The sequence below is a fragment of the Macrosteles quadrilineatus genome, unplaced genomic scaffold (assembly GCF_028750875.1).
Source record: "Macrosteles quadrilineatus isolate MER2022 unplaced genomic scaffold, UCM_ALF_1.0 Scaffold_4__1_contigs__length_99947679, whole genome shotgun sequence".
Taxonomy (NCBI): Eukaryota; Metazoa; Arthropoda; class Insecta; order Hemiptera; family Cicadellidae; genus Macrosteles; species Macrosteles quadrilineatus.
Genome location: NW_026542597.1, coordinates 73,916,528 through 73,931,836, shown reverse-complemented (window position 1 = coordinate 73,931,836; position 15,309 = coordinate 73,916,528). Strand labels below are relative to the sequence as shown.

The window sequence follows — 15,309 nt, the reverse complement described above, 5'->3', positions numbered from 1 at the left end:
ATGTTACAAAATATAACTCAACAATTTTACTAAAGTGGCCAACATCTTTGGGAAACGTAACAGAGAATATAAGTCAGAAAGTAGTTTTTCATATTAAAAACTGTGACATCAATAGTTCTAAAAATATAAATCAGGTTTTTGATGATTGTAATACTGATGGTATTGATGTTTCAATCACTGACACAGAAAGAGATAAGTATTATTGTTCTTCACCAGAATTTTCAGATGACAATATAAATTTTGCTAGCGAAAACTTCAAAATACAACTTGAACCTTTAAATACGCAACCCTCAAAGAATTCATCAAGTTCTAAAGAAAATGCTGTGGAAAATGGAAGTCAGATGATGGAAAAAGGTGGTGCATTTAGAGGTACCCATGATTCCAAATACATGAAATTTACATTTGACAATGGCAGTTTGTTTGGTAAAGATACTCCAGATACAAATATTACAAACATTGAATATTTTTCTTCAACAGATTATTCACAAAATAGTAAATATTTCAGTGATAATGATGTTTCAATCACTGACAGTAAAAAGGATAAAATTTATTGTTCTTCACCCGGTTTATCAGATGACAATTTCATTAGCGAAAACTCCAAAATACAACTTGAATCTCAATGTACAATGAGTAAGAGTAAGATAATCCCAACTAAAACATTGGAATCTTCAGTTTTTAATGAAACTCCTGCAATTATCCTCAATGATAAAACTGAATGTGACATCACTACCAAAACAAGAGAAGATAGAACTGGTGTGTTTATTTCTGACGAGTGTGAAACTTTATTTTCTTCTGCATCTTTAGACAGTGGCATTGTAACACCATTGATGTCAGAAAACACAGATTCAAATAAACCTGGTGAAATAATAACAGAAAATCAAACTTCTACAACCATCCACAATGAAGAAAATAAATGTGTCATCACTACCAAAACAAGAGAAGATAGTAATGGTGTGTTTATTTCTGACGAGTGTGAAACTTTATTTTCTTCTGCGTCTTTAGACAGTGGCATTGTAACACCATTGATGTCAGAAAACACAGATTCAAATAAACCTGGTGAAATAATAACAGAAAATAAAACTTCTTCAACCATCCGCAATGAAGAAAGTGAATGTGAAATCACTACCACAACAAGAAAAGATAAAAATTGTGTGTTTCTTTCTGATGGGTGTGAAACTTTATTTTTTCCTGAATCATTAGAGAACAATATTGTAACACCATTGATGTCAGAAAACTCGGATTCAAACAAACATAGTGAAATAGTAACAGAAAATAAAACATTTGCAATCATCCAAAATGAAGAAAATAAATGTAACTTACTTACCACAACAAAAGAAGATAGAAATAAATGTGACTTATCTACCACACCAAGAGAAGATAAAACTGAATGTGACTTAACTGCCACAACAAGAGAAGATAGAAATGAATGTGACTTAACTACCACACCAAGAGAAGATAAAACAGAATGTGACTTAACTGCCACAACAAGAGAAGATAGAACTGAATGTGACTTAACTGCCACAACAAGAGAAGATAGAACTGAGTGTAACTTAACTGCCACAACAAGAGAAGATAGAACTGAATGTGACTTAACTGCCACAACAAGAGAAGATAGAACTGAGTGTAACTTAACTGCCACAACAAGAGAAGATAGAACTGAATGTGACTTAACTGTCACAACAAGAGAAGATAAAACTGAATGTGACTTAACTGCCACAACAAGAGAAGATAAAACTAAATATGACTTAACTGTCACAACAAGAGAAGATAAAACTGAATGTGACTTAACTACCACAACAAGAAAAGATAAAACTGAATGTGACTTAACTGCCACAACAAGAGAAGATAGAACTGAATGTGACTTAACTACCATGGCAAGAGAAGATAGAACTGAATGTGACTTAACTGCCACAACAAGAGAAGATAGAAATGAATGTAACTTAACTGCCACAACAAGAGAAGATAGAACTGAATGTGACTTAACTACCACAACAAGAGAAGATAAAACTGAATGTGACTTAACTGCCACAACAAGAGAAGATAGAACTGAATGTGACTTAACTACCACGGTAAGAGAAGATAGAACTGAATGTGACTTATCTAACACGGCAAGAGAAGATAGAACTGAGTGTAACTTAACTCCCACAACAAGAGAAGATAGAACTAAATATGACTTAACTGCCACAACAAGAGAAGATAGAACTGAATGTGACTTAACTACCGCATCAAGAGAAGATAACTCTGTTTTGTTCATTTCTAATGATAGTGAAACTTTATTTTCTCCTGAACCTTTAGACAATAACACTGTAACACCATTGGTGTCAGAAACCTCAGATTCAAGTGAACCGTATGAATTAATAACAGGCAAAAAAATGGATTTAATTGCAGATTTTAGTAATTTTAATGGTTCCTCCTGGCCAAATAGTAATCGTTTTTGCTGTACTCATCGTGTACATGATTGCGATATTTCAAACACCAACACAAAAAGAGCTTGTTGTACTTTGCCAGATGACAATGTGAACTTCAAAACAAAATTTAAACCTTTAAATACACAACTCTCAAAGAATTTGTCAAATTTAAATGAACATTTTGCAGGAAATGAAGATCAGATTATGTCAGTTCATAGTGCTATTAGTAATATCCATGATTCAGATGATACAAAATCAGCCTTGGTTCGTAATATTTTATCTCTTAATGATTATACCAATAATACTGGAATCAAAAATATAAAAAATTGCTTTTCAACTGATGGTTTACAGAATCAAATGGATTCAAGTAAGGAATTATTTAGTTCAAAAGAAGTATGTGAAATGAGTAAAAATATGGGCAAAACTAGAGAAATACCACAGTTTATGGCCGATAACAATGACTCTTTTACAAATATCGGTAAAAAGAGAAATCAAGATTATTCCATCACCTCTGTAGGAAGAGAATCTTCAAAATTTAATGACAGCTCACTTAATGACAGTGTAACTTTCTTTTCTTCTGACGATGAATTATTTAAAATTGACATAGATAATATTATAGAAAAACTGTCAACAAGTTCAAACTCTAGTACTAATTCCTTTGAAAATATAGAAGAAAATAAAAATCTGAAATCGGAAGTTTATGACAAATTGAGAAATACTAATGTTTCGACAAACACTGACGCTGCCTGCGACCATGATAGTTTGGATGATATTGAAGTTATAAATTCTGAAGTTGAAATTGTAGGGTTTTGTTCAAGTGAATGTTTAGCAAATGGCTTAGCCTTTAGTGGTGATAAAGTTGAAATCAATTGCCTCCTTTCAAGTACTCAATCTACAAATAGTGGTTTATTTGGGTAAGCTGTAATTTATTATTGTAAGTGTTGATTTAGTTTATAATGATTGATGATTAGCCTATTGTCTTATTCTTGAGAATTATTTATCCTTGGATGACAAGGGTAAAGCATTCTCTCGGTCTTAACAGACATAGGACTTAGTATTTATGTAGTATTGTTTAGATTATACTTTAAAGTAAAGCCAAATGGCTGATTAGGATTGTTTTTGAAAAAGGAAAGCGTTCTCACTTGATAAAATTGGGGTCCAGGTAATAGATTCACAAACATTCACAAAACACTAATATTTTTTCTTCAAAAAGTATATTAAATGAAAATACTATATCTTCAAATTTAATTCTATCGAAAAAAAGCTTTCAATGATAAGATACACAAGTTTAATAGGTATAGGTGTTCTTTTGTGTGTCACAATAAAACTAACTATAATTTTTTCAGTAAAATGGTGCAAGTCCTTCTCATCACTAAGTACCTAGCTAACATTTTATGGCCTATAATTTTAATTTATTAACTGACAACTTATAAATTGTCAGAGAAATTTTAAAAACTTTATGTTTATGTGTGTTTTAGGAGATCAGAAAGAAAGCGTAAAGCACTTACAGAAGACTCTGAAGCTACAACTTCAAAAGTCCGCCATGTTTCCACTCATGACGGTGATGTATGTTAATCCTATTTTTTCCTTGGCCCTTTTGATTCCAGCAATACCTTTTGAGTCATATTCTATTGTACCTAATAGTTCTTTCAACTAAAGTACATTAAAGTTGGTCTATGATTATAAATGTTTTGAACTCCTGTTATACTATACACTGTTAGATAAGCTCATCTTTTTAAAACCATATTTTATGATTGAATCATTTTGTTTGCTGGAAAAACGTTTTAGTTATTGTGCTAACCAAATAGACTCGGTGGGTGGTGTAACTAAAAAAGGCTAAATATTGTATTGTGCAAAATATAATTTGCCAAATTATTTTCAGTAAAACTGATTGTTCTGTATTCTAATATTAACTCCTTGAAAAGTTTTGAAAAAAATATTAATGATAGATTGCCAATGAAATGAAAAGAAAATAATGTAGGTAAACATATTATGCTTAATTTTGTCTCCTGAAGGTGGATTTAATGAATCCTTTTTAATTCATTTCTTTATAATCTTAGTTCAGGATTCATTTTAACAGCTTAATTTTTTTACAGGAAGAGAGGAAGTTTCATGTTTCAAAAAATTTGGCAGAAACCAAAAGTACCAGTTCAAATGATGTATACTTTCAGAGAAATTTACGTTCCCCGCCAAAAAGTCCTGCTGTGAAGAATTTGTTCCCAGAAAAAAATTCTAACAAACTAAACAACTGTAGAACTCCGACCAAGCTGACCGAGGAAGATCTGAGCAATAAAGAAAATAAGAGTTTATGTTCAGAGCAGTCCAAAGGAGATTCGACTCCACGGAAAATCGGGACTAGACGATCTCTGTGTTTTCAAGAAGGTTACAACTCTGAGAGTCAAGCTACAGAGAAATCAACCCCTCTTAAGCAGGCTCAAACTCCAACAAAAGAAAATAAAAATTCAAGCAGGAAACAGGAACAAAATACAACTCCTAGAAAAAATGAAGAAGACTTAAGAGATTTAAAAGAAAGTCAGATATTAAATGAGTTATCACCAACAAAATCTAGATGTGAGAATCTTTCGCCTTACAAAAGACCTACAAAAAGTGTGTCAAAGACTTTAAATGATGAATCAAATGAAACTGTCACAGACACAGGAACTCCGACAAAAACACAAACTGCAGAATTGAAGCGCTTGAATATAGATTGTAACCCTTCTATGATCAATGCTGCTTCACCGGTACGTCAAAGTAGATCCAGTTACAATACAAGAACACCTTTGAAAAATAACATTGGTGGTGAGAATGAAGTGAAGAGCCCTAAAAAAATATCATTAAAGCTAAAAAGATGTGTTAGTGACAATGATTCAGAAGATAATTCTATTACTAAAATAAAAGAAAGGACCGAAACTCCTTCATCCAGCAAGAAATTAAACAGAGCTTCCAAGTTGAGCTCAAATGAGATTGAAGATATAAACTCAACCTCTAGAACTCCAGAAAAATCCAAAATTGATCGAGAGATGAAGCGTTTAGTTATAGACTGTAAATCGGCGATATTTGCTGCTTCACCAGTTCGCCAAAGAAGGGCTAGTGGGTCAAGGACAGCAACACCACAAAAATCTAAAATTTCCGACAGTTTAAAAACTCCTAAAAAATGTTCAGAAGACTTAAGTGACGATGCTGAATGTGTCACGCCACGGGGAAAAGATAAAGTTGCCACCATGACGCCTCGATCGAAAGCCTTGAAATTTGAATATCGTAACCAAAGTACTATGTCACCATTTCCTAGGCAAAGTGTCACTGTTACTACACCAGTTTCCAAGAAGGTAAGTCAATTTTTTTGCTTGGATTTATATAGTAGCCTATATTACTTTGAACATTTGAATTTATTGTATGTCAGTATGTCTTCAAATGTAATTTTATCATTACACTCTTTAGTTTACCACTAGTTTAGTTTCCAGTTTCCACTAACTTCAGCATCAACATCCTGTATCACTTTTACATTTAAATTTTATCTTAACATAACATGTTTTCAGTTGAAATATTTTGAATTGGTTCCCTTTTTTTCAACTTGTTTTGAAGATATTAGCATGTGTCTTTCATTCACAGAAAACCCCTTTTTTCAGAAATCAGGAAGAGGATTTTTAACTCCCTCAATGGCAAAGAAGGAACATGTTAGAAAAGAAATAAAAGATGATGATTTGGACACTACAAGAAAACAACTTCACATATCAACGGTGCCAAAGTCTTTACCCTGCAGGGATGCTGAATTTGACCAGATCAAGTCTTTTCTACTCAGAAAAATTGAACATTCTGCTGGAGGGTAAATAATATCTGTATAAAAAATATAAGTGTCAATTCACTACTAAAAATATGGCATTAACCTCACCAAATATGTACTAGTCATTAGGGTGATCCAAATACAGTGAAACCATTATATTTCAAGTCACATAAGCAAGACAGTAGTAATTGCAGGGATACGATCAAACAATTTCAAATAACAAGACCTTTATATGTTCAGGAGGAAACATATAAATACATATCAATTTATATCAGTTATTTATATCAGTTCGTTAAATAATAGATTGGTCTTAAATAAGATAGTCTTTAAATTATAAAAAGTGTTGCTAGGATAGCGGGATTACCAGAATGAGGAAGAGTCCATCATGGCACGAGAAAAAAAAATACAGTATACTGTACACAATAGTTAGTCATTGACACCAAGGATGGTTTGAGGTAGGGAAGAGTTAGCATGTGTTATTAGCATAGTTGTTAGTGTCTCAGACTTAAATACAAGAGGGGATGAATATCAAAACATAATTGAGAGGTTTTTGGACCACTTTCCCTCAAAAACGTTATTATCTTAGTTGCTTTTCTTTCGACTCCAGTGGCAGGACCCCTTTTCGAACCAGATAAGCCAGATATCCATTAAAATCTCCTTTAAACCTACGGCTTCTCACATTTTTTACACCAAATTGTTTTGTGGACTGAACCTTGAAATTGATAAGCTATTTGGCTGAACATTATTGAAAATAACACACTGATAGTATTACTTGTAAAAAAAAATAGTGTAATTAAAAATTCATGCTTTTTGTTTTCTTATTAACTAGTGTACCTGTTGCTCGAATTCGAGCAATTGCAAAGCATTACAGGCGTTATTTTAAAACGAATAACAGTCATAATTTCCGATGACTTTATAAGAGTCGACTCAAAGATTATGGAAATACTCAAGATGTACACAGCAGTTAGATATAATCAAAATTTTTGTAAATATCTTACCTTTTCTCAAAAGCTGACTTTGTTTTCTACAAATTTTCCCTACTTATATCTGCTTTAGGTTGTCTATAATGACGATTATAAATGAAAAAACAAACAAACATTATTTCTATTTCTTCTACACTGTACTTGGTTGTGTTCTATTACTTTCCTGTTTCTATTGTTTGCAAATCGGCTCTTTCAATTATTGCTCAAGAAATGTAGCACAGTGTTAATTCAGTTTTATTTTGAGTATATCAAATTGTCCAGTATTTCTCACTTAAAGAAATTACCACGTTTCTCTTTTGATGGCTCATCTACAGACCAAGACCTTTCTTCAGAGACCCCTACCGAGTTTCTACACCCAGCCGTCCTCACAAATTAGCTGTTACAAAGAAAAACAGTTTCAAATTAATTTATAGATATTTAACAGAGATTTTTATTAAGGATTTCTACATTCCAAATTTTTGTCCTAGAACTCTCACTTTACTATCTACTACCTTTAGCACACAAGTAAACCACATTACCATTGCAGGTGCATGTATATCAGTGGGGTCCCTGGTACAGGTAAGACTGCCACTGTCCACGCTGTTGTTCGTAATCTACAACAAGAGGCAGATTGTGGAAATCTTCCTGACTTTGATGTGAGTTTGATTGATTTTTGTAACACTATTTCATGATTGTCGCTTACCCCTTCGGGAATAGAAATACTGGCTACCATTATGTATCAAGGGTTAAGTTTATGTGGCAAAATCTCTTGAATTTATTACCTATGAATTGGTTGATTTACATACCTAACCTATGTAAACAATTGTGCATGTGTCTTGTTAAGATTTTGCCATTTATTTTGAAAAATACAAATATCTCATCCTTTAGTAATACCACCTCTACTATTGAGCAAATTTCAATTCCTCCTGAACTTCTTTGGATGTTGAATTGCTTGGTTACATATTTCTTTGTACAGTCCAACCTCAGTATAACGAATCTGAAGGGACCGAACTGAATATTCGTTATATCAAGGATTTCGTTAAAGCGAGGTTCGTTATATAGAGGTTATGTTTGCAGGAATTTCGCTAAGTCGAGGTTCAGAGCCAGCGTCGGTCAATATAGGTCGGGATTAGACATCATTAAAACACAATTAAAGTAGCATAGGCTAAAATACTTTACAGTACAGTGTTTACATTGTACAGTAGAACCTAAATTATCCGGCATAATAAAGGGGAGGGATCTTGAATATTGCGCAATCATGAAAATGGCATTGACCTTGGTACAGGTTAAAAACTGTAAGTTTAAAATCACAGCTTGTTCTAACCCTCCTAAAACCTAGCCAAACACTGTATTGCGTAGTCATAAACCATGTAAAGAACAAAACAAAACAGTAGTAGAAAGTTTCGTAAGCTACTGCTCGTGATAGGCCAGTAGGCTACTTACAGTACATTACTGATTTATCACAACAGAGGAATGTCAATAATAATCATTAACTATAGCATTGGTGTTGCTAGTTGAAACAAATCGTATTGAAAACAATAAATTAAGATAAGTCATTATAAAAGTGTATAATCATAGCCAACTTAAAGATAATAAAAACACTCGAAAAAGGAATGTTAAAATTACGATGTTGCTATTCTTTCTCTTTGGTTTTGTTTTTATATTCTTTCTTAGGTTTCTCTTTATTTAAAAATTGTACAATTCCCCATAGTTACTTATCGCCCAATCACAGCTTACTAAACAATACGTCGTCATCAGTCCTCAGTGAATGTTCTCAGTTGCAACATTGCGCGCGCAGCGACAGCAGACAAAGATGTAAACCGGAGCAGACGAATGTTAGCAAAAGCGATGACGTCACCTTTCCATTTCATTTGATAAAGAAACAGATTTTTAAAAAACAATAATGGGGTGGGCGATTTGTTATATCGAGGGAAAGACGTAGACAATTCGTTATGCAGAGGTTAAATTCGCAATGTAGAGGTTCTGACAATGATAAATTCGCTATATTGAGGTGTCTTATTTTAGCCGAAATCATGAAAAATTCGTTAAATCAAGGTCGTTGTTATGGTTTGTTCGTTATGTAGAGGTAAAATATACATTGTGTCTTATGGAGGGTTCTAGGGGATTTAAAAAAATTCGTTATATCAAGGAATTCGTTGTATCGAGGTTCGTTATATCAAGGTTAGACTGTAATAAGTGTATTCGTCTGTTATTATTACTGCTTATACAAAGGACTAAAAATGGAAGTAGATTTAGTTTTAGAACTAGACTACCACCAGCTAGCTCTTCTTTTTATTTAATTTCCTATTGCCCTCCAGATTTTCCTTTGCCTTTCTCTTCTCTGATGTTCCTGAGAGATTCGGCCCAGATTCTCTTTTCATGTCATCCTGTACTTTCCATGTCATACTTTCTATGGAGAGTATGACCTACCCATCTTTTTAACATGAGAATCAAAGATTTCTTCTGTTCCTAAACTCTTCTGTTGGCACAGTTTGTGGAAGTGAACGGCCTGAGGTTGACCGAGCCTAAACAGGCGTATGTCCGTATCCTGCAGGCGCTCACGGACAGGAAGTTGAGTCCTGATCAGGCGCAGCAGGTGCTCAATAGGAGATTCTCCAACAACTGCAAGAAGTCCACAATAATCCTCGTAGACGAGGTGAGAAATAGTTGCTTTATAACATAAATAAGAATGTAAATACTTCATTGTTGCTATCATATTACAAGAATTACAGTGTAGCAACTTAATCTAATTTACAAGATTGTATGCAAGATGTTGAAAATATTCTGATTAACTGGGTAGCTGAGTAGAGATTATTGATAAGAATGAGAATTCTTCATTCCGTTACCAGATTACAATAATGATAGTGTCCCAATATATTTTTCCTACAGTTACCTAACAATGTACATGTTCTCTCACTGATTTGAGAAAGCAAAGTGGCCAATTCGCTCATCAGTGAGACAATGTTAACATTGTCTCACTCTAATTACTTTGTCTCACTCCAGATTTGCAACGTGAAGGCACGAAATAGTGAGCGCGTAACATGCAGGCAACGTCGTATGCGCACGAAATACGTTGGCAGCACTGGCTGTAAATCAGCTGGTCAGCTGTTGTACTGTTGTATTTGTCACTTAACATTAAATGTTAAAGTTCACTTCTGTGTAAAAATAGGTTATGTTTCTTCACCAATTTATTTGTTTTATGGTAACTGTAGGAAAAGTATAATGTGCAACTCGAGTTCAAAGTACAATTGCCTCACTCGAGAAACCATTCCTCACTCGCCTACGGCTCGTGAGTAAGGATTTCTCTCAAGTGAGTCAATTGCTCACTTTTCTCACTAGTTGCACAAATAACTATTATCTGTTTGACAAGAATTTTAAAAGCTTGACTAGCGGTGCGTGTTATTTTACGGTATAGAATAAATAATACTATTGTCTAAAGTTTCACTTATTTCCTTGGAAATAGATTACCAAGAATACCTGTTTGAACGAGCAGGAAAATAACTGTCATGCCTATCATGACTATGTCAACTACTAGCATCACAAACTAATAGTACCTTGATAATAGGTTACTGAGAATATAATATTTTTTTAACATTATCCAAACTGTTTGAAAGAGTAAATTAAATGTAACAATCCTGCTGATCACGTCTTCCTATTAACAGTGAGTACTATTAAATAAATATAACCTTGGTACCTAATAGATTACTGAAAATACTAAATTATTTGTGTAATGTCATCTGAACTGTTGATAAAGCAAGTTAAATAACCCTGATCATTTTCCTTTAACAGCGATCGGCTGAAATGTACCGAACCAGGAAGTAATAGGGTTCAAAAATAATATTATTTTTTTACTTATTACCGAAAAGCTAAGGAACTTGAATTATTGCAAAGTATTGATAATCCCATCTCTAAGTTCGACAGACTGACAACATATGCTAATTAGCTCTGGGTATCCAAGTCAAAAGGATCATAAAAAAATGCAGTAGCCTAGTTTTTTGTTGTTACCAAAACATAAATCTGGCTAATTGTCTGTTTTTCTAAGTCTGTAAGTTTTTTTATTTATTTATCACATTTTAATCCATTCCTAGCTGGATTACCTGTGTAACCGCAGACAAGACGTGGTGTACAACATATTGGACTGGCCGACCAAGCGGGGCTCTGCGCTCGTCGTCCTCACCATCTCCAACACCATGGATCTGCCCGAGCGGACACTCAAGGGGCGCGTGACGTCACGCATGGGCCTGACCAGAGTCACGTTCCAACCGTACAGTCACCACCAGCTGCGGACGATCGTGCAGGACAGGCTCAGCGGAACGGATACTTTCCACCCGGACGCTGTCCAACTAGTGGCCAGGTAACTAGAGCCCAAGTGTCTAGGTTTATTTATGAGGATAGCAGGCGTATCTGAATGGGAAAGAGTTCAAACTGGCACAACAAACACAACACTTAACACTACACAAAACATTAGAATATGTAACTGTCATTGAAATGAATTAAATAAAATGAAATCAAAGAAAATGTTTATGCACCTATAATGTCTACAAAAACTGTAATTTCTGACTGTCACAATCACTGACAGGACTTACAACTGTGGAAGGTATGAGTTCAATATTCAATCACTATTCAAGAGAGGGTGAAGTTTTCTTTTTGCTATTGCCTAAACCAGTATCATTGTTAAAGAAAGTATGACAAACACTTTATGTAGTCCAAACCCTTTGTAATCACTCAGGGATCCAACCCGACTCTCTCACCAATAGTCTGAGACTCATACCAGAAACATTGAAACACGCCTATTAAAGCTACAAAACTGGTCTTTTCATTGTTGTTAAGGTTGTGTTGTGCCAATGTTATCTCTATCAAGAGCAGTTTCTGAAATGTTTGAACTAAAAGTATAAAATTTTGTTAAGGTCAAGTGCTTTTTTTGTTTGAAACTCCAAGGCGCTGACTACTAATCTAGCAACACACCTTTAACATGTTTTTGACATAGTATTAGGTTTGTACTTGCTTATCCTTTGATCAGGTACTGATTTCAAAACAACTCAAATCATGAATGTTGCTGCTCGTTTCTCATAGTTACTTTACTTGTGTTCCCAACAGACTTGTTCAAAATAAAATAAATATTAATGTTCAAGATGAGAAGAAAAGGTGATAAAATATGCATTGTTCAAATCACTAAATAATCAATTGTCAACAGTTCAAATAGCATTATCTCACTATCATTTACATTAGACCTTAAACAAATAACATTTGAATCATTTGATAGAGTTATTATGGTTTCACTATTGTCTGCAGGAAAGTTGCCGCTGTGTCGGGAGATGCTCGGCGTGCTCTCGACATCTGTCGGAGAACTACAGAGCTGGTGGATAGTGGAGAACAGGTAAATCAATATGTTTTAGACAAATAAATGTATGCTATCTGCCATATTTTGAGACAACATAATGGTACAGTAAAATCTCTCAATCTTAGCACCCAATAACCTTGAAGCCCAGATTTATTGACAAGTCTGGTTTGTACACTACTTCCTTGAAATTCTACACCGGTGATGATTAGCATTGTGCAAGCTACCCTGGTGAGTTCTACTGAACTCAGTAGCTTAATAGTTACATAGTACGTTGTCTTTGCCATTTTAATTTTGTGGAACTTACAAAAATTGAGATTGGAACATTTGAATCATGCTTACTTGAAGACCAGAGTTCATCAGTCTATCAGACGGCTCCATTATCTTTTACTATAGTCTTTTATCTCCTGAACTCCTTCTGAGCTCATGACATGACTGACTGAAAAACCTAGAGCTCAAGAAATTCCACAGAAAAACCATAATGGCCTTTTCTGAAGCTGAGGCTGCATTTTCCGACTTGTCAACCATATCCCTTCTATCCTCACCAGATCTGTTCACTGGATTATCCAAGTCTTACCAAGCATCTCGTTTCCTAGGTGACTGTGTCGCATGTAGAACGGGCCCTCACCCAGATCTTCTCAGGCCCGAGAGTCGCAGTTATTCAGAGTCTCTGTCGTGAAGGGCAGCTGGTGTTGCGAGCGATACGCGACGTCAACCAACGGACGGGCGTTGATGAAGCCAGTGCGTCGCAGGTTTACCAACATCTGCTCGAGATCTGTATTGTGGATGGTAAGTGTATAGTACTATATTGTCTACCACTTCAAGATACCACTTTTTCAACCTAAGTATATTATGAAACCAAAGGTGTACTATTACTCCAGATCGATAATCACTATTAATGTTTCAGGGTGTCCTCGTCCTACAGTAGGATCAATGCTGCAAATGTGTGTAGCCCTAGTCGCTCTCGGACTCATCGTAGCGGAGAAGGGAAGGATGGACATCATGCGGAAAATGTCCCTCAACGTCAGCTCGGACGATATCCACTACGCTCTTGACAAAGTCACTGTTTGAGTCTGATCGGTGATTTATTTTTTAAAGGATTTTTAAGTGTAGGCCTAGAAGGTATATTGTGGAGAGATCACTCGACGCTTGAATTATGGTCAGGTAAAATCAATGGTTTAATAATGGGTTTTCCATCACTAAATTGGTTGTTGTGAAAATGAAATTGACGCGATAATCCATAGATGGGATACAATCGAGTATTAGGTAATAGTTATGTGCCGTTGCTTTTCTTAGTTGTGATATTGTTGGCTATTAACAGATCAAGTTTGAAATTTGTCACCATTTGCAAACCCTTTTGTGCCATTTATGAAAAAAGTCAAAAGGAAAATATGTTTTGCTGATAATTTGATTGTTTGTTAGAATGTTTCAAACGGGTTTTCTGAGAGAAAATATTTTTCTATTTCCTAAGCTTTTGTGCTGCAAACGTTTTTCAGATTAACATTTTTACGAATAACATAGTAATTTTGTGAACACTAAAAAAACGGATAATAATCTTAAAAGAGTTCTCATACAAATACTTTTAGTTTATTCTAAGATTAAAATCGGCTGGCCTTTAAGACCATTTGGAGGTAATGCTAAACATATCTGTATGATTCCTGTGTAAAGTTGCAACTAAGTTTCTGATTCTGTGTTGCTTCCCAGTTTCCCACTGTAATTTTAAAAACAAAGCCAATTTTACAGATAGAGTGAGCTTTAACTATGAAACTGTTTCATGGTAGTTTTTAACAAAGGGCTAAAAGTAAATGTCCCTATAGTCTGCAACAATTTGTTAGGATGAAGGTTATACAGTAGAGTCCCGCAAACTTGGCGTAATGTGGACTGGAAGGGTGCCGAGTTTGTGAAATGCCGGGTTATCAGGAACTAGGGTTCATAATAAGAACAATAAAATCTTTAAGCTTTTTAACAGCCTTTTTTATTTATATTTATACTAGCTATTGTACCTGTGCTTCGCAAAGGAGAGTACACTGAAAGGAAAAAATTGATCTTGAATTCTGTTGTATAAAATAGTTGCACATTCCCCTTTGGTTTCAGGAACATAACTCAATTGAAACTCTTAGTTTGAAAAATATCTTTCTTTAAGGCTAGGCTAACTTATATTACAAGTAAGAATTAAGTCATCAGATATAGTACAACAAATCCTTGGTATGAGTTGCTAATGATTTGACTTGAGCTGGCTTGAGTCCATGTTTAACTCGGACTCAAAAATCACTAATTTTCTGAGCCAGGTGATGGCCGAGTTATCAAGTACCGAGTTTGCGGGACTCTACTGTAATGGTGTTTGAAATTACTATTTTGTAACTTTATTTCCAAAACTAGAAGCACATATACAGGGTGAATAAAAAGTCAAGACCCCCCCCTCTAATATTTGTCCAAGTAAATATACAGAGATATCCTTTTGGTGGTCAAGCAATCTTAGCAGGAAGTTTCATTTTATCATTTTGAAATTTTTGAGTGTCCCCCCAAAAGGGGGGATTTGGGGGGCAACTCAAATATTTTAAATGTAAACCCCCTTCCAGTGACACCTCATTTTGAAGTGTTTGCAAAAACTTAAAGAATGGTGAAAACTAGAGGTCACTATCTCTTCTCTATCCAAAATGGTAGCCCGTCAAATGTTGTGGAAAATCAAAGGTAAAATTGTTAATATTGGCTGCCATTTTGGATAGAGAAGAGATAGCGAGCTCTGGTTTTCACCATTCTTTAAGTTTGTTTAAACACTTCAAAATGAGGTGTCACTTGATAGGGGTTTCTATTGAAACA

General features: G+C 34.7%; 1 protein-coding gene across 1 annotated transcript in view; it reads left to right on the top strand.

Annotated features, from left to right (window-relative positions):
- LOC128993258 (origin recognition complex subunit 1-like) overlaps nucleotides 1-14,236 on the top strand; it is a 28,842-nt gene extending 14,606 nt beyond the window's left edge. Inside the window, exons 3-11 of the mRNA XM_054417044.1 lie at nucleotides 3,887-3,974; nucleotides 4,505-5,734; nucleotides 6,035-6,231; nucleotides 7,699-7,807; nucleotides 9,643-9,807; nucleotides 11,240-11,505; nucleotides 12,444-12,528; nucleotides 13,086-13,278; nucleotides 13,397-14,236. Of these exons, the coding sequence (XP_054273019.1) occupies nucleotides 3,887-3,974; nucleotides 4,505-5,734; nucleotides 6,035-6,231; nucleotides 7,699-7,807; nucleotides 9,643-9,807; nucleotides 11,240-11,505; nucleotides 12,444-12,528; nucleotides 13,086-13,278; nucleotides 13,397-13,560 (2,497 nt within the window). The 3' untranslated portion in view covers nucleotides 13,561-14,236. The remainder of the gene's footprint in view (nucleotides 1-3,886; nucleotides 3,975-4,504; nucleotides 5,735-6,034; nucleotides 6,232-7,698; nucleotides 7,808-9,642; nucleotides 9,808-11,239; nucleotides 11,506-12,443; nucleotides 12,529-13,085; nucleotides 13,279-13,396) is intronic.
- Nucleotides 14,237-15,309: the final 1,073 nt, after the last annotated feature.